Here is a 24,835-nt window from a genome sequence, read left to right on the forward strand (position 1 = left end):
CCTGCAGAATGGGGTCCTGGGATTTGAAACAACGATCATAATTTTTAGGGGGAGAAGAATATGGGGCTTCTCCTTTCATACAGCTTCTCAAAAGCAGAATTCCCCTCTATCAAACTTGTCGTATTTCTAAGCATACGGGCAATTCTCTGTTTGCTTTACTGAGGCTCTGCAACATGTCTTGCATCTATCGTCAGGCGGAGCTGAAACAAAGAGAGGAGGGGGAAAGATGGAAACATAACGACAAGTTTAATTAAAAACACCTGGCTAGTTAAATACGTGCAGAGAAGCAGACACCCCGGTTATTTACCTCACCTGCCATGGACAAGCTGTTGCTTTATTCTCCTGAAATGTCCCGAGAACACCAGCAGTATTTGGTTTGAGGGAACTCTGCGGGCAAGGTTTGTAATCGTGGAAAAAGCCTGCCAGTAACCTACGCCCCCCCTTCGCTGAAAGAAATTTTTTGGTTTTCCGGGGAGCTGTGGACAGCCAGCTCCTAGCACCCTCTGTCCACGGCGCGACCGAAGACACTGATGTTAATTAGCAACATCCGTGGTCTTTCAGGCTTGATTTCAGAACCGGAGTAACGCTACGGCCTTTGGGCAGCTCAGATGCTCCTTTTTTTAGCTTAACGAGAAAGGTTTTATCATGGGATCTTGGAGGCGCGAGCAAGAGTAGAAGCAGCGAGGTAGATTTAGGAGTTGTGAGTCTAAGCTACAGGAATACGCTCGGGCTTTGGGTTTCAGCAGTATGGAAAAACCTTTCCCTTTCATACGTACTCCTGCTTTCCGTCGTGTTTGCCTTCTTTGCTGATACAGAGATGTAACTCGAATCTTTGTTCAGACTGGGGCGGCGGGGGGAAGCTGTGGCAAACGATGAAGACAAACGCGGGGGGAGCCTTTGGTTTTTTTCGTTGCTGGTTTGTTGTTGTTGTTGTTGTTGGGTCGTTCCCCCCCACCCCCAGCACAAAGCCCGGCGCGGGCTCGCTGGCGGAGATAACGATCCCGCCATGCTCAGAAGGCGGGTTTTGCGCAGGAGGTGAGGCCAGCGAGGCAGGTCCCCGCGCGGCGGGGTCCACCCACTTGAAAACAAAACTTTTTTCCTGCAGGCGCTGAGAGCAGAGACCTGGCGCGGGGTCCCCGGAGCAGCCTCGCCTCGCCGCGCCCCCGCCGCCCGCAGCGGAGCTGGTATGCGGTAGGGCAGTGCCATGTATTGGAAGAGCGACCCGATGTTCGTCTGCAGGCTGGAGGACAAGGACCTTCCCGCGCTCGGCGGCCCCTCGGAGAAGGTGCGCGGGGCGGCGAGCGAGCGCACCGGGAGCGGGCGGCAGCCGGCGGGGAGGGGGCGGCGCGGGGCGAGCGCGGCGCCGGTGCCCGGTGCGGGGCGGCGGCCGCTTCTGTCGCTTTGCGGTTCCGCCGCTCTCCGCTCGAGTCCGGCGGCCCCTCCGCTTGGCCCCGCGGAGAAACGCCGGCTCCCGCCGCGACCCTCCCCGGCGGGGCGCCGTAGGTGCCGGCAGACCGCCGGGCCGGGCCGGCGCGGAGCTCCCCGCCTCTCCCGGGCGAGGCTGGCGGCAGCCGGCGGGGCCGGGCGCTGACCGCGGTCTCCCGCGCGCTCCCCCGCAGGCGAGCCCCGCAGCGGCCGACGAGGACTCCTGCTCTTCCTCCGCCGCCCTGTCGCCCTCCTCCTCGCCGCGGTCCATGGCCTCGGGCTCCGGCTGCGCCCCCGGCAAGTGCGTGTGCAGCAGCTGCGGCCTGGAGATCGTGGACAAGTACCTGCTGAAGGTAAGAGCGCCCGGCCCGGCGCCTCGCGGGGGGGCCGCCCGGCCTCGGACGGCGGGGCCGGTGGCGGCAGCGTCTCCCCACCGACGTGGCCCGGCGTGCTGCGGGGCGGTGTCGGCCGCGGGACCGGCTCCCGCTGTGTCGAGGCCGCGGGGCCCGGCCCGGCCCGGTGCCGCGGCTGGCGCCCGGGCTGCCCGGGGGAGAGCCCGCCGGGACGGCTGGGGCCGTCGGAGGCGCCTGGCGAGCCTCACGGAGCCCGGTTCGGGGCGGTGAGCGGGCAGCGGGCTCCGAGGAACCTTGCCCCCCCTCCCGGCACGCCTCTCCGAACCGCTTTCCCGCGCCGCTGTTGCGGGAGCTGTCGGCGTCTGTGCCGTCGTCGTGGCTTGCTCCCCTTTCCACCCGAAACGGCGTGCCCGTCGGCTTGCGAGCGCCAGTGGAGTTACTGCGGAAACGGGAGTACCTAAAAGTACGAAGTTAGTTGCGTGCTTGTCTGTGAGATTCGGGCCTTAGAGGAGAACGGAATTGCTGCTTATGTTTTGGGTAACGCTTTTCTGCGTTTCTGGGATTGTATTTTCTTGACGTGCTGTGGGAGAGAGCGGGGAAGAAAGCTGATGGTTCAGAGCATGGGTAACTTCCTTGCCGTGCTTTACGCTCCTGGTTAAGCGGTGGCGGTGTGACCCATTTGTTATTAGCTAAAACAAGTCTTCTAGGGCGATGTCGTGAATCTCAAAGCAAAAAGTGCCTCTTGAGAAACGTGGAAATAAGTTATTCCTGGAAAAGGTGGTCTAGTAACGTCTGTGAAGGAAACGAGCTGTGTGATTGCAGAGTAGTTTTGCTAGCCTGAGCATTCAGGAGTGAGATCATTTAAAACCAAACAAAACCATGTGACTTTAAACAGAAAGTGTTAATGTGGTTGGGAGGGGGGCTATATTCCTTCTGTATTACGGCCATTAAAATTATCCTGGATCAGACTTTTGCCCTCTCTCCTTTCAAAAGTGAGATTAGACAGTCGTGCTAGAAGGCACTTGATTCCATTAGATGCAGCCTTAAATAGAGCCACTGTATATCCTGCAAAGTGAAAGTCGGTAACGCCGCTGAAAACATCTCGATGTTATTATGAGATCTTTCGCTTAGATCTCAGTTGGGGTGAGGAGGTCAAAGGAACACGTATGCTGGGTTGGTGTTCATTTAAAATAGGGTAGGTGCAGGTGTGGGGGAGCTGCTATATACCTTTTGTTCTAGCAAATCCAAGCCGCCTTTGCAACAGGCTGGGCTCGCACATGAATAGCGCGGTAGGACTGGGAGCGGAGCAGCTTGAACTTGGTCCCAGTCCCACTAACTCCAGTGACACTTTGGTAGCTCGTTTACTGATTATTGCTGTCTCCTGTATGAACAGTCGGGGTAATGTGGCTTGGAGCAAAAGACCTCTGAATGATTTAGCCTTAGGTTTCAATTAGCTGTTTGTTACTGCTTCCTGCACAGGCAGAGAGAGAAAGGAATCTGTGCTGGTAAACTGGTATCTTGCTGATCATCAGCAGTACGTCTTCCAACTTCAGCCCTGTAAATTAATAAGTAAGAATGTAGACGGGCGACATCAAATGGGACAACTATCAAAGCTATTGATGTCCTGTTCTGTGGAAGAGCATTAGCCTCCGAAGACCAGGCGGTGAGATGAGCTTTGTGTGGCTGGGATGTCAGCTCTCGCCTTCCCCGGGGCTCCTGGTGTGCGCCCCTGCGGGGGGTCGCCTGGGGAGCCTTCGCGCGGGGGGACTGCTGAGCAGGCTTGGTCTGGGCCAAGTGCTGCTGCCCTGTGTCTGCCTGCAGTGCTGCTGTTTTAGGAGATACTTGGGAGGATCAATTTGGTGACGGCTGTTATCAACAGTTTTGCATTATGTTGTGGTGTAAATTTGTCAGTGTACGGGAAGATGGCTGCCAGTAAGGATAATAGTTGGGAGAGCGTTGGGCAACTGCAAACCGTAATGTTATAACCTGAAGAATGACTGAAACGGGTGATTCTAGCATGAGTGTTGGAGTCAATACTCCACTTTCTTTGTGGTTTGTCTGGCAGTGTTCTGATGAAAGACACGTCCTGGATTATCTCAAATCTGCTGCTTTGCCATAGGCAATATATGGGCTGTTTGGGATGAGATGAGAAATTGGCTCAGAAAATTAAAAAAAAAAAAAAAAAGGAAATCTAAACTTAGTCATTGTTTGGTTTACAAAATTCCTCCTATGCAGCATGGGATTATCCAGAGGGTTATTACTTAATTTTTATGGTCACTGGGAGTCTTGGGTTTTCAAATTTATTTAAGGTATTTAGCTGATGTGTGATGCACAATGTCTGCATGACGAAGAGTTCTCTTTATAGGAAAGAAGAGATGAAAATAATTGCACTCAATTTATTTGCCCAAAAAATTATATGCGAGTTTTCAAAACTGCTTTCTGCTGTTTTCCACGACTATGTCTAGTTTCACTATGGATATTACATGTTAAAGAATTGTTGAATTTGCTATTAAAATGACTGCTGGTATTTTGAAACTCACAGTCCATTCACTAACTTTGCTTTAACAGAAAGCTGGCAAATGAAGATGTGGTTCATGGTGTGTTTCTGTTTGACAGACTTTTTCCCTTCAATGCTCACACTTTAAAACTTCAAATCACTTTGCAAGGTTTGTTCTTTGTTAGGCAGGACTTTTTACAGACTGGGAAACAAAAGTATGTAAGTTAGCTGCCTTCCCAAAGTCATGTGAGGCCAAAACTTGCTCTGTTACTCTAATGCTGTGAGAACAGAACCGGGCACAAAATACGTGGAACTTGAATCTCTTGCTTCCTCTTCTGGTGCTTTTAATTACAAAACCATGAAGGCCTATTCTGAAGATCTCCATCAAATTAATTAACCCTTAATATGCATGCAGTTCTATAGGAAAAATATTTTGCCTTGAAGATAAATTTTCCGTGAATCGTGGTACATGTAATTTTTGGCCTTGTCTGTATGGATGGAAAAAACAGTTTTTGTAAATATGAAATCTAATATTGGTAGCATAAACGTAATAGCATAAACGTTGAGAGGCACCTGACATTTGCCATCATGAAGGACCCCACAGCTATCTCTGCAAAAGCTGCTGCAAACTGCAGAACACTGCCCAAATGGGGTTTTGCACTCAAAGTGGGCTTTGTCCTTGTCCCCCTGCCCCGGTGCCACCCACCAGTTCGGATGTCCCCCTGCCCTGATGGTGTGATGCTGCTCTGAGCTGCCGAGACCTCTCTGCACATCATTGGGGTGGGGGGGAATGGTTGTTTGTGGTGTACAAACCAGCTTGTAAAGCACTGGGGACTCCTTGGCGATAATAAAAAACACTATCTCAATGTAATTTGTTACCATTTAGTATTCAGGAAACACTAGTTGAGTTGCACTCACAGCCGAAATCTAGAAAAAGAACTCAGAAGAGGAGGGGTTTATTATCTTCTCAGGGTCCCTGCATTTTAATTTCCTGATCGGATGTTTCTCTCTGGCATTTGGGAGCAGATGACCCTCTGATCCCACCAACCTGATGAGTGACATAAGGCTCCTCGACAGCCATGCCCCTTCCCACTCTTCCTGCAGTGCAGGGCGTGGCGGGCGTTGAACGTAACACTCTTGAACTTCCCACTCTTCCCGCAGCGCGGGCAGCACGGTCTCAGCAGAAGGTAGTGGAGACACCACGCTTCTCCTCCCACCAGCACACACCACCCCTTGGGGAAGTGCACTAAGGCAGCATGACTATCTCCAGATCTTCCCAGAGCCCGTCTTTGAATATACGATTTTTTTTCCATGTATATACAGCTTTTGTAACATTTTCTGTACATCTGCCTTTTAAAATTAAAAAAAAAAAATCTAAATTTAGCTATGAAAACTGCAAAATACATGTGTGGGATGTTTTTTTTTTGAGATGTTTATCAGAGATAAAAAGTCATCAGGTCTTGACTTGAGCTAATAATCTCTAGCAATTCATTCCACAAACACATGGCGGCAGGTCCCTGGCTCGGTTCCCCGCTCACTCCCAGGCATGGCAGTGATGGGAGCACAGGACAGACCTGGCTGCAAGAAGAAACTTTTCCTCTGAGGTGGCCAATGCAGCCAGGGCCAGCGGTACATCCACCGGAGGCTTCTCACCCCTTTGGCAATGGGACAGCTTGCCCACAGCAGACAAGGATGCTGCATTTCACTGTGGGGTTACCATCAGCTGCATCTCTGAACCCCGCATTGCTGGAATGACAGGTTAGGGACCTTTGTGACCTCAGCTGTCTGCTGTAGATACTGAAAGAAATAAGGTGAAACATTGATTTCTCTCTGCAGACAGAATAATGTATTGCTTTGCTTTCCTAATATGCATATTGATTTCATTAACTTGTATAATATCTAGAAATCACTAACGTGACATAAGAAATAGATTACTGTTCTTTTTATGGCTTGGACATAATAATTAGTTTTTATGACAAATACATAGAAAAATTAAAATGTGCTTATGAGGGTTATTAAAACCAGCGATGAACTCCATTTTCTACTAATTGAGAATCTATACGACTTTCCAGTTTGCAGTCATCAGATCCCCCAGCATCTGGAAAACCTTCCGCTTTACAAATGATTCTGTTTTCCAAAAGTTTTCATAAATTTTGACATATTCACTTGCATGAAGGTTTCTTGTAAGAAAACCCTAATTTCCTCTTCTTTCCTTCTCTTATTCTTCCCATTTTAGTCAGAAGGATGAAGCACCTTGTGACTAAATAACCAGACACAACCATAACACTCAAATGTGGGGAAAAAAAAAAAGAAAAGAAAAAAAGGACAGTTAATCAAAGGAAAGTTTTTATGAAAAAAAAAAAATCCCAGGTTGAAATGTGATTATTAGGAATAAGTAATATGTTTGAACCGTATGTGATTGAAAAGAGGGGGACTGCATTAACAGCTAGCAGGGTCTTCAACAGGCCAGTCGACCATCTGCAGAGCTCATTGACAACCATCACCAAGCAACAAAAAATTCATAATGTTGCCAAATGCAAACCACTGTGACTACTGTGAGGTGTATTAATTAGCCGAAACAGATGTAACTTATTTCCAGGAGATTACACTGACTGATATCCCACGCAGCAGCTAATGCTGCTAATCCAGCGCAGTGGCTAATTAGCCAGTGAGATATCTGTATGTGCTTGTGAAGCTTCATCACTTGCTCTTGACCCCCTGCCCAGCAATAAATCCAAGCCTGCTTCCGTGTGGTTTGGGAGAGGACACCCTCCAACCAGTGGCTTTATATAGAAAGTAGATGATGCCAAATATTTGTGATGCCAAATATTTGTGACCCCAAACTAAAAATGGCAGGATTGCAAAGAATCCCCTTAAAGGCTGGACTTTGCACAGATTACTATCAGTCAAGTGGTTAGTGAATGAAAGTCACAGTGTTACAATGCAAAATTCATAAGTTACCATAAATCAGCATGCTTCGAATGCTCCAAGAAGCAAGAAACTGTTTTAAAACAGCCTTAATTTTGTCAAGATTTTTAAATTATTTATATCTACGTAAATCCTCCACCTCTCTGCCAAACATGTACACTGTTTTCATCCTCAGACCTGTAAACAATTTTGATCCCCTAAACACCTCTAAATGCCACATCTAAAATATCTTATTTTAAAATAAAAAACAACCATAAACATCACAACAAATTTTTTCCAACAAAATTGTTTTTATAGTTGAACATATTGTACCACAGTATCTATCATAAAACAGATAATTGTGCTTTTTAGAGTTGCAAAATCATTTGTAAACACTCAACACCCCCCCCCCCCCTCACTCCACTTTTATGTACTTTTTTTTTCCCCAGGGTGCATTAGAGTTGCCACACAAGAAATATTATTTTATCCCCCTCTGCTCAGCCCTGGTGTGACACATCTGGAGTGCTGGGTCCAGGGCTGGGTGCCCCTGGAAAAGAAGCATGGAGAGAGTGGAGCGAGTCTGGGCAAGGGCCATGAAGGCGATGAAGGGCACGTCCCAGGAAACAGTAGCCACTAACATTAAGATTGTCAAACAGGAGTAGATGAGCAAGAGTAAATCAACAGCAAAGATTTAAATTTGTATGCAGTTAGTTGAGTTTAAAACAAAATGTAAATTGCTGTATTTTAAAAGGTCTAGGTTTCAGAGAAGAAACCCTTCATGGATGAAATCCCATCCCAAATTCCCAGCTTGAGGTAGGGGCAAATAAGGTTTTTCTTTGAGAAGGAAATTCCTTGAAAGCCAGGATAAGTGGAAACTGCAAGTTACAGAAAAATAAAAGTTCAGAATTTTTCAAGCCATATTCATCTGTGGAACCACTTAATTGCCCATGTGCCCAGCAACATTTTACTACTCCTAAACGGCGATGCCTATGAATTGTATTACTGTGCCAGTCTTGACCCACGGTATCTCACCTCCTTATGGCTGCTGAAAAGAGTTAATGGAAGGAAAAGAAAGAGTTTGCATTTTCTGGAGCATTTCAGACATGCGTTGTAAGTGTAACTCCAAGGGCAGCTCACAGATTATTACTCCTGGTGAAACGCGTAACCTGAGATCGTGGGACAGTCTCACAAGACGGTGTAGGCGGCAGCGCTGGCTCATTGACTGCAGCAGCTCAGCACAGCCCAGCAGAAATAACGTGAAAAGTCAAAGCACCTCCCTCCCTACCTGCACCCCCCATGGTCAATTTAACTGTTTATGAATGCATAAAAATGCAGGTAACCATCTAGATGACTCTCCAAGTAGCATCATTTTTTGTCCAGCTGAAGCCCCCCCATTGTAATCAAATACTGCACAAAGATAACACACAGATTTTTTTTCATGGCTGACAAAATAGAATAATAAGATGAGCTTAATATTTAGTGACTTGTAAAATACCCCCAAAACAGATACGATTTTTAGAGTATAGTTAATACAGTTTTTAAATCAGTAGAGTAAATAATATAAAGAAGCAGACAACAGCCTGTGCTAGTGTGGCACAAATCTTCATTTATGTGGCAATCAGTCACCAACTGGGAAAACTAAGAGTATTTTTTTTCTTTTTTGCATTTACATGATTAGTTCCTTAACAGCAGTTTGATTGAAGAGCATTGCCTAAAGGTCCTCACCTCTTGCTTATTAAACACGCTTTGTCTTGTACGCAGAAGCAGCGTTGGCACACTGGTTCTGATAAAATAAATTATGGGTGAGCTGTGAATAAAAATGGCTACATCTTGATTCGTCATTTATTTCCAATTCATGTCAACACTAAAGCGTGAGGAAAACCTCATAAAAGTAGTATTTTTGTAAGTTTTTGATTAATCTCTTTTCCTTTGACCTATCATTAGCAGTATAACCATAATTTGTATAAACTAGTGAAATATCCTTTATGTTTTAACTAGAAATTTATTATCACGTTATCTGTTATCAGTGATCAATTTGTTTTAGACCAACTTGAATATCAGTCTTAAATTATAGAAAAAAGACCCACATGGCCACAGGAACATGCTAATGCAGAATTGGAAGAAAAATCAAATAAAAAGATGCGTAAGCAAGTATTCTGTCTGTTGTATCTATTGTATTTCTATCAACAGTATCCTGGAGTCACAGGGGCAGGAAGGTTTCCTGGAAGCGGATGCTGGCTGGTTAAAGGCTGACACACCTGGATTCACATCTACAAGATTTTTCCTAAATCATTCGTTTCGGCACAGAAATATTGGCCTTTACCTGCTCTACTTGTGGCAGTGTCACTTCTCAAAGGTAATGATCTATTTTAACCTCAGTAAAAGTTTATGAAGGCATGAGAGACTTGGGAAGACGTCAGCAGTGGCAGATGTGTCACCTGCATGGATGCCGTCCCTGCTGCTCCCTGCCGAGCTGCTAATGACGGTGGTGTGCACCGACAGTCCTTGGACTCTGGAAGGGTCACGTTAAAATAGTTTATTTATCTTCAGCAGCAATATCTCAAATAAGTAAATCTATTCGGATTTGTCAAAACAATTTGAAATGAGCCATGCCTTGAATATGGGAATTGAACGAAAAGCAAGTTTATACTTAAGAGGTTTGCTGAAGTCAGTGAGAGTTTTGCTATTGATTCATCGAAGCAAGGCGTTTTCTCTGCATCGCTAAACCAAAAATACATTGTGGCTTTCGGCCATGTGCTCACCGTGTGCTGCTTCTTGAAGGTTCAGACTCTCACCCAGGTTTTGTGAGCAACGGCCCCAGCAAAGGTGGAGCCGCACGTGAGCAGGGGCAGGCGGCAGGGACGGCTGCTTCCATCATACTTGGAGGACTGTTACCAAGCCAAGAAGCCATTTATAACATGCGCATTGGAATAAATTTATAAATTCAGAGGGTACCACTGCATAAAACTTCAAGTAATGGAAGCCATTACAAAAGGGCTAAATTTATTACTAAAATTAATGAGCATAAAAGATTAAGAAAATCTTACCAACTATGTATCAATCATATCACTGTGATTGATTTTCACGTAGAATAACCAAACATTTAACTAAGAAATACCTAAATTGAATACATTTTTCATAAATATTTTAGTAAGATTTAGAAAGTTTAACAAAAATTAGGCTAAAATATCAGGTGGATTTTTTCTGTTATGAATACTAACAGTGATTTTCAGGGACCATTTTTACACTGTTATGCTAACATCTCTGATGCTTACGTTATGAACCCATGTTCTTCAAAGACTGAAAGTAAGAGCTTAGCAAAATAATGTATATATTATGTATAAGAGAGGTTGGCCCCGAACTGGAAACAAACCACCACTTCTCCGAGGAGGGATGGAGATGTGTCTCCAACTGGGGTGCTTCTGGAACAAGCACGTTGGCCTAAACCCCAGAGTTACCGCAGGAGCAGAGGCAGATAGCAGCCCCAAAGTTTCACTTTGCAACCAGAGCCTGCTCTGCGAAGCAGGAAGGATGCGCTCTGAATGAAGGCTGATGGGCAAAATTTGTTATGATGCTGAAAGTTCTTTGAAAGATGAACATGACAGCTTTCTTTTTTCCAAGCAACTCGAAGGATCTTCATCTCTTACCCACAGTTATTTTGTCATGCAACCATTTTTCCATCAATGAAGAAGCAGACTCTCTGCAGATAATCATTCTTCAATTTCTGATGCCATAGATTTTCCCTATTTTCTGTGACTCATATTGTTCACTTGGTAGATGCAGAGAGAAGGGAAAGGACGAGCACTTGTTCTCTCTGCAGCCCTTTCATCACTCTCCTACATTTTTTCATTACTGTACTCAATTTATCACTGAGAAAATACAGAAATAGGAAAGCTATATTCTTTGCCTTGAGATGGATGTTATCAGCAGTTTGATGCTTTGTAAAGCAGAAGAAATGTAGAAAATAAAATTGCCACTGCTGTTAATTGATTTGCAAAAATCTAGTTTTAAATCAGAAAAACCTTACTGAACCAAAAATCTAGCAATACTTTATTTTTTTTTTCAAAGCTTTCCATGTTTTTCCCTTAAGTGGAAAGCCATTCTCAGGCGCATTGACATCACCAGATCGCTGGGTCCCCAAACAGCATATTCCCTCTTTGACGGGTCTTTGGTTTCCAGCAAAGGGAACGAGGTCTAGGAGCAATCCCATCCTAATCTCACTGGCTAAATAAACACTGACCATTGATCCTGAAGGATAAGCCCCATTTAGGCTGGGGAAGATCAGCACAGGTGCCGGGGTGCCGACTCCAACCACCCATTGCTACAGTGACTGCAGCTCTCTGCCTCGTTCAGCCTCTTCCAAAGACTGGTTAAATGTTCACTCAGTTGCATGAGCCTGTGTAAGGGATGATGATTTTGGCTGAACACGTTTTCCTGTAACTCTAGCACATTTGGGTTTTTTAACCACAATTTCAGCTGTACTTAGCAAGCTAGGAGTAATTAGATACTTTTTCATTGATTATCTAATTATTTTTCTTAACTTTTTAAAGCACAACTGAAATTGGTTTAAAAGGAAAAGCAAAGCACTTGATTTACAAAAAACCCTTACTGATTCTTGCTACTAATAGTACTGTAATGGGATGATGTGGTGTTACGTCTTTCTGGTATGAAAAACTGAAATAAAAGGAAATTAGACAAGCATGTTTCTGCAAGCCATGAAGTCCTTGAAGCAATCATATCCCATAAATCAGCATACACGTGTGCCTTGTGCAGGTGCAAGTGGGATGCTTTCTAGCTTCGGAGAGAATCCCTCGTCCAAAATACAGACTGTCAGAGTATGGACAGAAAAAGAATGATTTTATTTGGAAATTCTTTCTGTGCAAATGGGGATGAGATTTGTGTTCGTGGGATTAGGTCTTTATGGTCTTCTCTTCTTAAAGGGAAGGCGAACTGTCACGGTGAAATGTCCCTCAGGCATAGAGAAGATGCAGAGCAGAACTCCCACCTTCCGTCTTTCACACACTGTTTTTCCCACTGCCTGGAAAAGCTTTCAGACATATCACAAACTACTTTCAGTAAGCAACGCTCTTCAATCAAATCGCTGCAAAGGATTTAATCATGTAAATGTAAAAACAGAAAAAAAGAAAAAGCAATAACCCACTGGCTAAAACTAAGGTTTTCCCAGTTGGTGACTGATTGCTGTCTAAGTAAAAGGTCTGAGCCACAAATGATACTCTATTTTAGTTGCGTTGTTTAAGCTAATTTAGCACACACTGATATGAAAGTACTCTGAAAAATCAGGGATTCTTTCTGTGTATCTTACATACCACTAAATATGTGATTTATTTAATTATTTCCTAAGCAAATTATATCAAATTTACTTTTCATTTTGATTCTAAGAGGGATTCTTCTCTGCTTCAGATCCTCCAACACATCCCAACACCCCCAACCCTCTGTCCGGCACTGGAGACTTGTGTCATGCTTGTGCAACTGCTTCTGTATAAGAGCTAAATATAATCCTAGGAGGGATTCTGGGAAGCATTATCTCAGATAATCAATGCAAAAGTCTTATATGCAGTAGCACTGGTATTGTTTGATTAATGAAGTTATTGCCATTCAGTAAAAATGTAAATAAAGATTATACACACAGGTTATTCTTGAAGATCCTTTCCAATTTAGTAAATTCAAACATTTACTATCATCTCCACACCTGGAATATAATGCGATTTTAATAGTATATTGTTACAGAAAATAGGTACCCCCAAAAAAAAGACTGATTAAAAATATGAAAATGCTCAAAGGTCAAAATAATACAACATTCAATGTAGTTAAAAAAATTACTCCCCCGTATTAATTTTATATGCCAGCATTTCAGGGGAATGATCACTAAAAAAAGACAAGAAGAAAATTGTTTACATAGGGTAAGAAGGGAACAACTGGGTGGAACAGGATAAACATTTGTCAGTTAAAATACAATCTGAGTAAATTTGCATAAAACAGAACGCTTCAAAAATCTCATGATCCACGGGAACTTTCTGAAGACCTCTCTCTGTGATGAAGCAGATTTAGACTGGAGGAGGACAATAATATACAAGCAAAAAATGTATAAATAGATCTGCATATAGATCTTTTCCATCTGTGAAGTACCATTAAACACCTACACCTTCCAAGGCTTTCTAAACAAGCAGTTTACTTCCCAACCCGAAGCCAGCTTAGTCAGATCTCAGGTCTAACCCGTGACTGCTTTACGTGAGCCAGCACAGTGCCAACTGACTTGGGCTGCTGTCCTCTGGTCCCTTCCCTGTAATTAAAGTGCAAGGTATGATGGCTTAACATGTTACCTATGAGCAGCCTGTTTCCTAGTCATTATAGTCTGCCAAAAATATTCTAAATCCTTTCTTTCTTCCTATGCCATTAGATATATGCTACGCTGTCCTCATTTCTCCAGAAAGTGTCAATAAGTTGCTAGTTACTATATGAGGACATACACATATTATTCCCTTAAAACCCCACTATTTCTCTTTTCTTTTCAGACAATAAGCTAAATACTACAAGGTTCAATTTAAAACCAACAGAGAGAAAATCATAGTTTGGTAAAGCCAGAAAAGCAATGTAATGTAACAATTCAGAGTAAACTTATATTTCCCATTCCGTATCATTATAGATAAAGCAACAGTTGTGTTCAGTCTTAGCGAAATGGAGAGGCTGCTTATTCGGGCTGTGCAGGCTGTAGACTGCTGATGTTGCTGTGCACATTTATGTGTGTATGTATAAATAGAAACAGAGGACATAGAGAAGCGAGAAACAGGTAAAGTGCTGAAATTTGGTAGGCATAGATTTTAAAGATGAATTAAAACGTAAGTGGGCATAGAGCTTTTCACTGAAATATTTATGCAACATACTAAGTACCAAGAAAAAAATTCTAGAATAGAAAATTAGAGGTAAAGACCATCAGTAATCTTTACAGGCAAAATGAGAATATTTGAAGTTTTTGGCAGATAAACAATAATATACTTGTTGCCACTTTTGCTATCACATGAACTATATGAAAGATCCGTAATGATTCAAGATGCTTTCTTGTAACCGTGCATTTTTTCTTTGGAGAATTTTATGTGTTTGATTTTTCTCCAGTAAGGCTGGATGACAGATTTACATTGTATTCCCAATATAGTTATTAAAATACTTTCCCTTGACAGTTCTCTGATTGCATCACTCCCCCTTCTTTGAATACCAACCATATGTCTCTGCTTACTTTGCATTTTAAATATCTTGTTCTCATCTGAAAAGCAATTCGTTGTCCTTTACTCCTCAGTACGTGTCCACTCTCGCCCGTTACAACGTGAACGTGCAGTTTGATTGCCCCCGTGGCCACCTGCTCAGATGGCATGATCTTCCCCTTCCCTTCATCCTCATCTCCTTCTGCACCGGAGAGCCCCGTGGAAAGGACCATGCAATTCCTGTGACCCCTCGGGACCCACCGCTGATGTGATTTCCACATCAAAGCAGCTGAATACACCTGCCCGCAGAGCTGATGTACCTCACCTGGTTATAACGAAAACCGGCATCCATAGTCATATCACTTCGAAGATGTTGTCACGTGTTAACTGTTGGGAATTTGAAAGTCAAATTTTTCAAAGGTCAGGGTGACTTGAAAAGTGGCATGGGCCAGTGGTGCTTAGGAAAAACTTTTGTACTTTGTCAAATGAAATCTTAAAAATGGGGCTGAAAGGAACAGAATCAATCAACAACTTCAACTCTTTGCTCCAAGAGAAGATCAAGAGTATCGGAGACATCTCTGACGCGTCAGTCTCACCTTGGCTTGGTAGCTTATGGCAGAGATCTCCCCAGGTGACCTGCTCTGGCTCTTGTCTGCCCACAGAACGGGAAATTTCCTCCTACTCTGAACCTCCTTGCTGGGAGGTTTTCTTGAACGCTTGTCCTGCCCTTTGTGTCCTCTTTGTAACAACTGTGCAAGTATTTGAAAATTTGTTTTAACCTGCTAGAATTCCCTGTCTACAGGTATGAAATCTTTCACATTTTTGTTGGGTGTTATATTTCCTATTATTAGTTATTTTTACGCATTTAGTTTTTATTCTCCTTTGAACTGCTTTACCTTGTCTAAAACTTTTTAAAAATTATTCTTCCCCAAATTGGGCATCCCATTCCAGCTAAGACTTCATCGTGGACAGATAAAGCAGAACAAGTAAAAACTGTGTCCAATTCAGGTACTTCCAACCACTGCATCTCCAGATGACATCTGCGCTTTTCCTGCAGTATTTATGTTGTTGTCTCAGATTTAATACATGGCCCACTATAACTCTTCTGAAGCACTGCTGCCTATGTAGTTTGCGCTCATTTGTGTATTTGATTTCTCCCTAAGACTGCTGTCTTGCACTGTCCTTATTGAATTTCATCTTATTGATTCCAGACCATTTCTGAAATCCGTCATTTTGAATTTGAAGCCTGTTGTCACAAGTACTTGCACTTTGATGTCACCTGCAAATTATATAGATGTATTCTCTAGTATATCACCTAATTCATCTATTGAAATCTGTATTAAATCCTTCTGGAATCATGGCAGACCCATTTGATATGTCCTTCTCGCTAGACAGTGAATTACTGACAGTCATTCCTTCAGAATTATTTTTAACACGCTAGGTACCCACTTTACAGCAATTTGTTCTGGGCTGTCTTTCTTTAATTTTTGGAAGAGAAAGCCAGGACTGACTGTGTGAACATCACTCTAACGTCAAGATGTGACTCCCATCTGCTGCCTGACCTTTCCTGGGAGGTGAGTTACCTTCCCAGAGAAGGAAATTAGACTGGTCTTTCATAGTGCCTGCTTTAAAAATTAATGTTGCTCGTTTATCATCTATTACCATTTGATTGTTTATAAGATTCCCTTTTTTTAGAGTGTTAATTCCAGACTTTTTTCAGGTCAAAAGTTAAGCTCACTTTTTTATATTTTCTGGGGTCTTCTGTTGATTGTTTTTTAAAAACTAAATACTGGGTTTCATCTTCCCCCCAGATTTCCCAAAAAATTTGTCAGGATGCAGAGACTGCTTTCAGAAGTTCAACGATGAATGCTACCAGTTTGTGATTATACCAGCTTGTGTGATGCATCTCAGCATTTAATTTGATCTTTCCCTATTTTGGCTCCCCCTCCTGAGGAGTAATGCTCTCCAGCTCCCTGATGGAAGTGGGTCAGAGGGAGGTCTGGTCTCTGCACATGTGGACCAGTGGCAGAAAGATCTGCTTTGCTTTGGGCTCCAGCCTCCATGGATGGAGGAGGATGAGGATGCAGTGTGTAGGGGGGTCAGAGGAAGGATGGGGGACCCACCAGGGAGGTTATCCCCAGGTGCCCTGTGCCCCATCCAAGTGTCATGCTCAACTCACACACATTTCTTCCTGCAGCTCTGGGACAGGTTAGATCACGAGTACCATCCTGAAGCATTTGCATGTTTCTGTACACAGAAGGATGCCTCTCGTTGTCCAATCACATACTATTTTTACTCAGGAAAATGGTTCTTTAGTTATACTGAATGCTAATATATACTGAGAAAATTTCAAACGAATTGACTCAATTCAGATGAATAAAGGCTTGTTCCCTGAACTAAGTCAGTTGGTAGGTATTTATTCAGTATTTATTTTTGTTCTCACTACATAGCCTAGAAATTAGTAATGATTATCTAACATTTAAACTTGGAATTGCTTTCCACATTATTAATTTCTTCTCTCGAGTTTCTGCAGAACTGCCCCAATCGCACGTAAATGTGCGAGCAGTATGATTTAACCTTCATGACGTTCCAATGACACGGGTAGCATTAGTATTAATGGGGATTAATGGGATTATTATTATTCACATTTTACAGACAGTTAACACCAAATTACACTCAAACTGTTACCTGCCCAACAGTTTTGGATACCTGACCAGAGACAGTGCAGGCAGCATCTTCTGGCAGAATTTCAGTGTCTAGCTGCTGTGGGAGAGGCCAGGGAGAACCGGCAGACGTGTACTGCCAGCTGCCACCCTGCCCAGAGCCGGCTCCTGCTCACTGCACCGACTGTTACCATGGGGTTCGAGACTATTTTCACAGTTATGCACAAAAAGGGAAAGCTAAGTTTGCTCCAGGATCCTAACTTTGCAACTAAGAAAAGTCCAAGTGAAAATTTTACTGTAATTTCAGCCATGGAATCACAGAAATAGATTCAATTTCTGTTTCCACTGTTACAGTGACATATACTACGTTACAATACACGATTACCACCCTGAATGTCTCTGCTTACAGAAATCAATAAAAATGAAAAATTTAAAAAGATTCTATGCACTTGTCCCTATAAATTACACTGATTATTAAAGACTCCAATAACAACAAAGAAATCAAATCTGTCCTCCTATGCAAAAGTATCACAAGGGTCACAACCATTCAAAGTAGGCAGCTTACTCCAGTTAATATGGACTTCCAGAGCTGAGTACTCAAAATCCTGTTTAATTAGGATTTCAACATCCAGCTAGTGACTTCGCTTTGATAATACAGATCACCACTTTCCATCCTAGGTTAAAATTACAGCAGTAGCTTGTCCGTGCTGGGTAACTATGTGACATACCAGATTCATAAATAACTAACCATTTCTCAGTGTGAACGAGCATCTAGATTAATTTATAGTACTTCAAAGTTAAAAAAGACTAATCATATTCTGTTGGCGTAGCCAATGATGAAGGCAACGCTGTTTCCCTTTGGGAGAAGGCACAGTGGCAGAATGGCAGAAGCATCAGTAGAAACGGTTAAACTCCATAGATGTCCTTTGCTACCCTATTTGGCCAGTATTTCCATGGGGAGATCAGCATGCTTCTGCAAGGAGAGAGCCACAAGAAAAGCCCTGAGAGCCACTTGGAGTGCCTGGATGGACCCAGCCGGGGACACCGATCTGCTGCCTCACACACCTCCCTGGAAATAACCCCAGCTCAGGGCTTAGCACAGATTTGAGAACTGGGAAAGCGGTTTTTGGGCGTTGGGTTTTTCTTTTTTTCAAGCTAGCTTTTTGTCAAAGGTGGAAAGGAAGGCACATACAGTTTTGGGAGGTGTGCCGACACAGCTGTCCACTACCATGTACCCGATTCGCCCAGGCTGAGAAATACCTAGACTTGACTCAGAAGAGATGGGACATTGGAAAACAGTCTTAAATTACCCTTGCCATTACCAGCTCGACACTCACCTCCGCCAGCATGGTTGTGCTGCTCTAAATTTCACTGTGTGCCCGTCAGTGTCAAACGCCCGTTACAAGTTTACGCTGCAAACGCGAGCAATGTTGGAGGCATGGCACAGACTGGCGTTGGAGCAAGCCCTCGACATTCAAACAAGAACATGCAGAGACCTCGCTTGGGACTCTCACAAGATGACCAGCATGGACCTGGGTGACGCACTGCATGCTCTGCTGCAAGGTCAGCCTGTGTTTGCCCTGGGTGCTGCTCTGGACACTGTAATGGAGCCTGCGGGTACCCATGAAGAGAAAAGGGATGCTGGCAGGAGTCAGTGAAGTACCTGTAGGGGAGGAGGAGGAAAGCCTAAGAGCAGAGAAAGCACATTACAGGACAGCAGGAACTCAGAAGTGCTGGGCTGGCAGGGACCTCTGGAGATGGTCTGGTCTAACCCCTGCTCATAGCAGGGTCACCCAGGGCAGCTGGCATGTGGAAGAGCCAGAAGAAAGCGAGCTCTGGGAGCAAGAAGAATACTGGAGCTGGAGAAATTGATGTGGACACACACATGGTAGCATGCAGTCAGAAAATACTTGCTGATGTTCTACAGCCTTGAAAGTACTGCCTGGAAAACCTCTTGCTCAATGGTATTTTCAAGGGAAATCGTGGGCACGTGCAGAATGAAATCCTTGTAACCGTTCATGATATTCAGTTTACCCATGTCTATGCCATTCATCTTTTTTCAAGAAAAAGATGAACAACACGGAGTGGGAAAACCTCTTGTTTCTCCTACCCATCAACATGCTTGTTCCTATGAAAATAAAAATTAGCAGTGGAGATGCTAGTGCCTGAGGAAGCCTTGCACAGTTCAGACATTTCAGAGTTGGGAGGTTGCTATGATAATTTTCAATTTCAGTCAACAATGAGCTATAGCAAGACTTTTCCAGCTGTTAAAAGGTGCCTTTGCAATGTGAAAGCCTCATGAGAAAACATTATCAATGGATATTTCTGTTAGGATGAAATAGGTATTTGCAATGTGGGGTTTGAGGATTTACTCAACATTGTTTTTACTCTTTCCACCGCATAGCAACAGAGGTTATTAAGAGCATCCTGTGAAATACTAGTTTTGGGACTCCATGTTAATGAACTTCTCCATGCTGGAAATACTAAAGACTGACAGAGTTAAAAGCACTTCACCAGTTCAGGTCTTTTTATCCATACAACTGCAGTTCAGGAGCAGATATGATTATAATATAAAACTGTGAATTAGTTAGGGAATGTTTTATTTGTGACCAAATTAATTTTAAAACTCATTTAGGAAAGAGTATGGAATCATGGCTAAAGCAAAAGATAATGTTAGCCACAGTTTTGAGCTCCTTGCCCTCGTACAAAGGTTCTGTGCTAAATAAGGCACATGAAGAAATCAGTTGACATCACTAGGACTCTGAATAGCATCATGTGAGGACCCAGAAATAAATCAATATTTGATTTTTGAGTGTATGATGAGGTGGTCAAGTTCTGAGACTGCTGGGTCTAGTGGCCAGTCGTAAATGCAGTAAGTTGGGCTGATAACCAGTGTTGTGGCAGGGAAGATGCTGGGCTCACACCTAACACCAAAGGGGAGCCATATTTGCAGGGGGAGGAGACTCAAAGACCAGATAAATGGATTACTCTTCTAGCCACAAGAAATATAAGGGATTATGAGTGGTGTTTCCAAATTAGCACATGGCGAAATGACAAAAGTCTCTAGTTGTGGTCAGAGAAAACTTTGGATGAATAAATATCGCTATGTTATTGATGAGATCAGTGCTAAGAAATACAGGATCAGACACCAATATGTGCCAGTGAGGATGGCCCAGGGAAAGCTTAGCTCAGTCAAATAAAGAGTGAGATATAAAGTAATAATAAAGCGATTTGGTTTCTAACATCAGTGATAACGAGTGGAAAGACAGAAAAGGTGACTTTAAAAGGACCAGAACAGATTATGGTAGCAAAATTTTTTTGAGGAAATACATGAACTAATACATAATGTAGAGAAAGGCAGATAGTTTTACTATTTACCTTTTCTCATGTTACTATGACATCCAAAAAAAAAAATCCCCCCAAATAATAAAGACAATCAAGATGCATTTATGAAGAAGTTAAAAACATGCAGTACGTAAATAATCATTTCCACAAGATCTCATGGATGCCAGGAATGCATATTGAATATTGTTTCCCATCATACTGGACCACAAAAGAAGAGGGAAACATTTGAATTTCAAACCAAACAGCACCTGGCCTGTCTTAAGAAGGAAATTTCATCATTTTCCCTGTGGTTAAGTTGTTCCCCTCTTCAGTTCATATGGCTTTCCCATATATCACGATGGGGAGGGAGATAGCTTCCTCTCACATTATGCCTTTTTAATGTAAAATGCAAATTCCGCTTGCTGAGCTGTCGCTGGGGTGTAAAGAGCTCCTTCCGAGAGCCCCAGTGACTGCGAAAGAAAATCTTGCCTTTTGTGATGAGGGAGGAATATCTCCATACAGAAAGTTAGCAGTTAACTGCTTGTTGACATAAATTAATGGAAACTTTAAATAAAAAATTACTTCTTGTTCACAGCAGACTCTGTGTATCTATTCTAAGTAGAGTTATGAAGGAAATAATTCACCATAGCTCATGCACTATGACTGGAACGGGATTTAAAGAAGTCTGGAAAATTAAACAATAAAACACGACAGGCAGCAGTTTCTGGAGGTTGCTCCAAGAGCTTTCAAACACCGGTGAAGTGCAGCAATCTGCTGGGCACGGCACACACTTCCTGGAGTGCCTCAGTCACTATTAGAAATGGAATTTAAAAAGGAAGAGTCAGATGAGAGGAATCGAACAGATGCATTTTAGAGAGATGATCAGAAATGGGGCAATTCTGCCGACAAACAGGCCAAACCATGACTGTGAAGCATAAACCAGTCTCCTTTGAAATCTGCACACGTGGAAATGCCTTGGAAAAAATTATTACAGAAATTCTATTATAAAATTAAATATTTTTTCATCTGCTTGCTGGAATCAGACTTATATGTATAAACATCCCAGCTGGATGTAACTATACTCATAAAATGGGTGCATGCATGGGTGAATGCAGAGACGCAAAACCAGTCTTTACATGTGTGGTTATTGATTTTGGGCTCAATGTGCATTCAAATACTCGAGATGTAGTCGAGGAACCTGCTGAAAATTTAACCACAATGTTATATTGGATGCATTTTACTGCTTTAATTTAACTTTTCTGTACATTTTTATTTAAAATATGCAATGTCAGAACACAAAGCACACTGAGAATTTACACTGTGGTCACATTTTACCTCACTTGAAACCTACCTGAACATTGCATTATATAGCTGGAAACTCATACAGTAAGTCTGGATGAATAATGGATTTTTTTTTTTTTAATGAGTAGCTGAATTCCTAAGTTTGAAAAAAAAAAATCAGTTCACATAGAACTGAGAAAGGGAAGTTTTGATTTTGAGGACTGAAATGAAAAACAATAACATTTCCTTCGGGAAATATGAATGTTTTGTTCAATCTAACCAAAACCCTGTGTTTCTTTTCCAGGTTACAGAATCCTGTCTACCTCAAAAAAAGGCTCTTTAGAAAAGGACAGCTGAAAAGCTGAAAGCACGAGACACTGTTTTCTAAAGAGTTATTCTAATTATCTGTTCATGTGTATCATTTAGGGGTTTGTTATCCCCGATACACCCCTTGGGCTATATCATGTGATAAGTAAATGATGAGTAAGATCCTGTTCAGATGATGGCTTTTGAATCTTGACACTGACTTAAATGGGATCAGGATTTCAGAAACTGCTTTAAAACTGCATTATTCTTGACAAAAAGGACCGAATGCCTATGGGTGAAACCTTCCTGGCTTCATCATATTTGTGTGAACCCCAAACTTAGTTCTTATCTTTCACCTTCCTAATTTGGGCTAAAAGACACACCTGTATTTTTTTCATCAACATTATTACAATATTCCCTGTAGTGTACCAGAGACAGACATTTAACCTTTTAAAATCATTTAATCTACAAAGCTGGTTTTGGTAGGAAAGCTTGCTAGATATAAGATATATACCACATATATTAATTTTTATTTTAAACCAAGATTCTATAAGCTGGGGAAGTCTGATATTAGAAATAACTGAAATTTGCAGTCTCCAATATTCCTGGTTTTTGAGTCACAGTGAGAAAATAGTGTATTTGTCTAAACAAATTGTACAGTCCACAGTGAATTGAAAGGAAATCAGCACCTTACAAAGCTTTAGAGTTAAATACAATGTCAGGAAGTAAAATACCGTAGCACTTAAAGATATGATAGAGAGCAATTATTGTAAAGCTAGAATTGTAGGCATTCTTCAACTGACTTGCACTGAATATCTATGTTAATTATATTATAGTATAATAATATTAGTACTACTGTATTAAATATTAATTATAATATGTACTGATCCTATGCCTCAATTCTATTCAATCTTTTTCACAATTGTCCTGGTTTTGGCTGGGATAGAGTTAATTTCCTTCCTAGTAGCTGGTACAGTGCTGTGTTTTGGATTTAGGATGAGAATAATGTTGATAACACACCGATGTTTTAGTTGTTGCTAGGTAATGCTTACACTAGTCAGGGACTTTTCAGCTTCCCATGCTCTACCAACTGAGAAGGCTGGAGGTGCACAAGAAGCTGGGAGGGGGCACAGCCAAACTGGCCAAAGGGACATTCCATACCATGTGACGTCATGCTCAGTACATAAACTGGGGAAAGCTGACCGGGGGGGGCCGCTGCTCGGGGACTGGCTGGGCATCGGTCGGCGGGTGGTGAGCAATTGCATTGTGCATCACTTGCTTTGTATATTATTCTTATTATTATTACTATTACTATTATTATTTAATTTTATTTCAATTATTAAATTATTATCATCTCAACCCACGAGTTTTCTCACTTTTACTCTTCCGATTCTCTGCCCCATCCCACTGCAGGGGGGTGGGGAGTGAGCGAGTGGCTGTGTGGTGCTCAGTTGCCGACTGAGGTTAAACCACAACAACAATAAAGAGAATAAGCTGTTGAGGACAATACTTTAGCGGTCTTACATATAAAATAAATCTCACTGGAATAGACTGATTCAATTGGACACCTTCTTATCAGCATTCAGAAAGTCAGCAGAGAAGTCCGAAAGGCAGAAGCAATTAGAGCCATATTATTTAACATGATGTTTACATTTTAGTGATATGGAGGTGTCTCTGCAGAAAATGGTTTAACTTAAAGAGAGGTTATAATCTGAAAAGAGACTTATGGCAAATACTTTTAAATGCAAAAACCTGGGGCATTACCTGTAAACAAGCGGGCGGCACCCTACACCTAGCGATTGCTGTTATCACGTAGAGAGATTTTGGAATATTTATGGGCAAAATATTTTAGCGTGCTAACTACATTCAATTCACTATCAAAACAAAACAATGTATTTCCTTTCAAGTATTTCAAACAGAAAGATTTTTTTTATAAAACAACCCTTTTATTGTATAATGGAGCTGTTGTGTTAATTGTAATTTTTTTTGCCAAGGATCTATTTTACATAACAAAGCAAATCTGCCAACTATTAAGGAAATTTTCCAGTTTTCTCTTACAGATTATAGAAGGGGAAATAATATCATATTTTAAATGCAAAGTAGGGATGATTAAAATTTCAGTCTAAGTAAAATAAGAACATTTCTGAATCCTAAAGACAACAAAACAAGTAATCTGCTGGGGACAATATAATAACTATCTTACAATTCTATACTTTAGCCCTTAGTATTATAAAGCCTTACAAGTAAGCAAAAGTTTAACTATTTATTTTGTCTCACTGTAATGTCTTCAGCACTGTTGGCCTTGAGGCAAGTTTGAAAATCACAGGCTTATGAATGTGCCTGTTTTATCCAGCTCCTAAAGTGCCTTTTTACTCATTCCAATCTGGGCACACAAATTCAAGTTCACATCTCTCTTGTGAGATTTTTGTTTATTTTTTTCCTTTCAAATGACCATATTAACCTGAAGGGACAAATGTTCAAAACATCACATAGAAAAAAAGAATGGCAAAAAATGTAGTAAATGAACAGATTTTGTATGTGCATCTCCTTGAGCACAGTTTTCAAAATTTACCCACGGGGCTAGGCTATTCTGTTTGCTAAAATTCCTAAGCTTTAATCTCAATAGCTAGGATAAAAGATCTGTGATAAGTAGGTATTATAGAAGTTAGAGTCCTATTATAGGATTGTATTAAGAATCAGTGCTGTATGGTTTTCATTTTGCTATAGAGTTTTCTTGTATGGTGCAAAAGATCTTGTACCATTTATTATCCTTGTTACTGCTTCATAAATTAGAATATGCAAGAAATACAACCCCAGTAATTTAAGTCATACAGTTTTCATTATATCGTTCCTTTAAGGAAA

General features: G+C 42.1%; 1 protein-coding gene across 2 annotated transcripts; it reads left to right on the forward strand.

Annotated features, from left to right (window-relative positions):
- Nucleotides 1–1,163: 1,163 nt before the first annotated feature.
- Nucleotides 1,164–22,770, forward strand: LOC143160479 (LIM/homeobox protein Lhx8-like). 2 transcript variants are annotated; one of them, XM_076338209.1, is made up of 4 exons: nucleotides 1,164–1,285; nucleotides 1,620–1,778; nucleotides 9,373–9,538; nucleotides 21,972–22,770. In XM_076338209.1, exons 1-3 carry the CDS (start codon nucleotides 1,205–1,207, stop codon nucleotides 9,433–9,435), a joined length of 303 nt encoding a protein of 100 aa, XP_076194324.1. In that variant the 5' UTR covers nucleotides 1,164–1,204; the 3' UTR covers nucleotides 9,436–9,538; nucleotides 21,972–22,770. The 2 variants fall into 2 exon arrangements, with proteins under 2 accessions (XP_076194324.1, XP_076194323.1); XM_076338208.1 differs by lacking the exon at nucleotides 21,972–22,770 and adding an exon at nucleotides 14,495–14,612.
- Nucleotides 22,771–24,835: the final 2,065 nt, after the last annotated feature.

Source organism: Aptenodytes patagonicus, chromosome 5, assembly GCF_965638725.1.
Source record: "Aptenodytes patagonicus chromosome 5, bAptPat1.pri.cur, whole genome shotgun sequence".
NCBI classification, from domain to species: Eukaryota; Metazoa; Chordata; class Aves; order Sphenisciformes; family Spheniscidae; genus Aptenodytes; species Aptenodytes patagonicus.

What these genes read in the sequence shown, in the direction of transcription:
- LOC143160479 (XM_076338209.1), top strand. Translation starts at nt 1,205, where the DNA reads ATGTATTGGAAGAGCGACCCGATGTTCGTCTGCAGGCTGGAGGACAAG. An exon ending in TCGGCGGCCCCTCGGAGAAG is followed by an intron (nt 1,286 to 1,619) that starts GTGCGCGGGGCG and finishes GCTCCCCCGCAG; the next exon opens with GCGAGCCCCGCAGCGGCCGA. An exon ending in TGGACAAGTACCTGCTGAAG is followed by an intron (nt 1,779 to 9,372) that starts GTAAGAGCGCCC and finishes TTCTATCAACAG; the next exon opens with TATCCTGGAGTCACAGGGGC.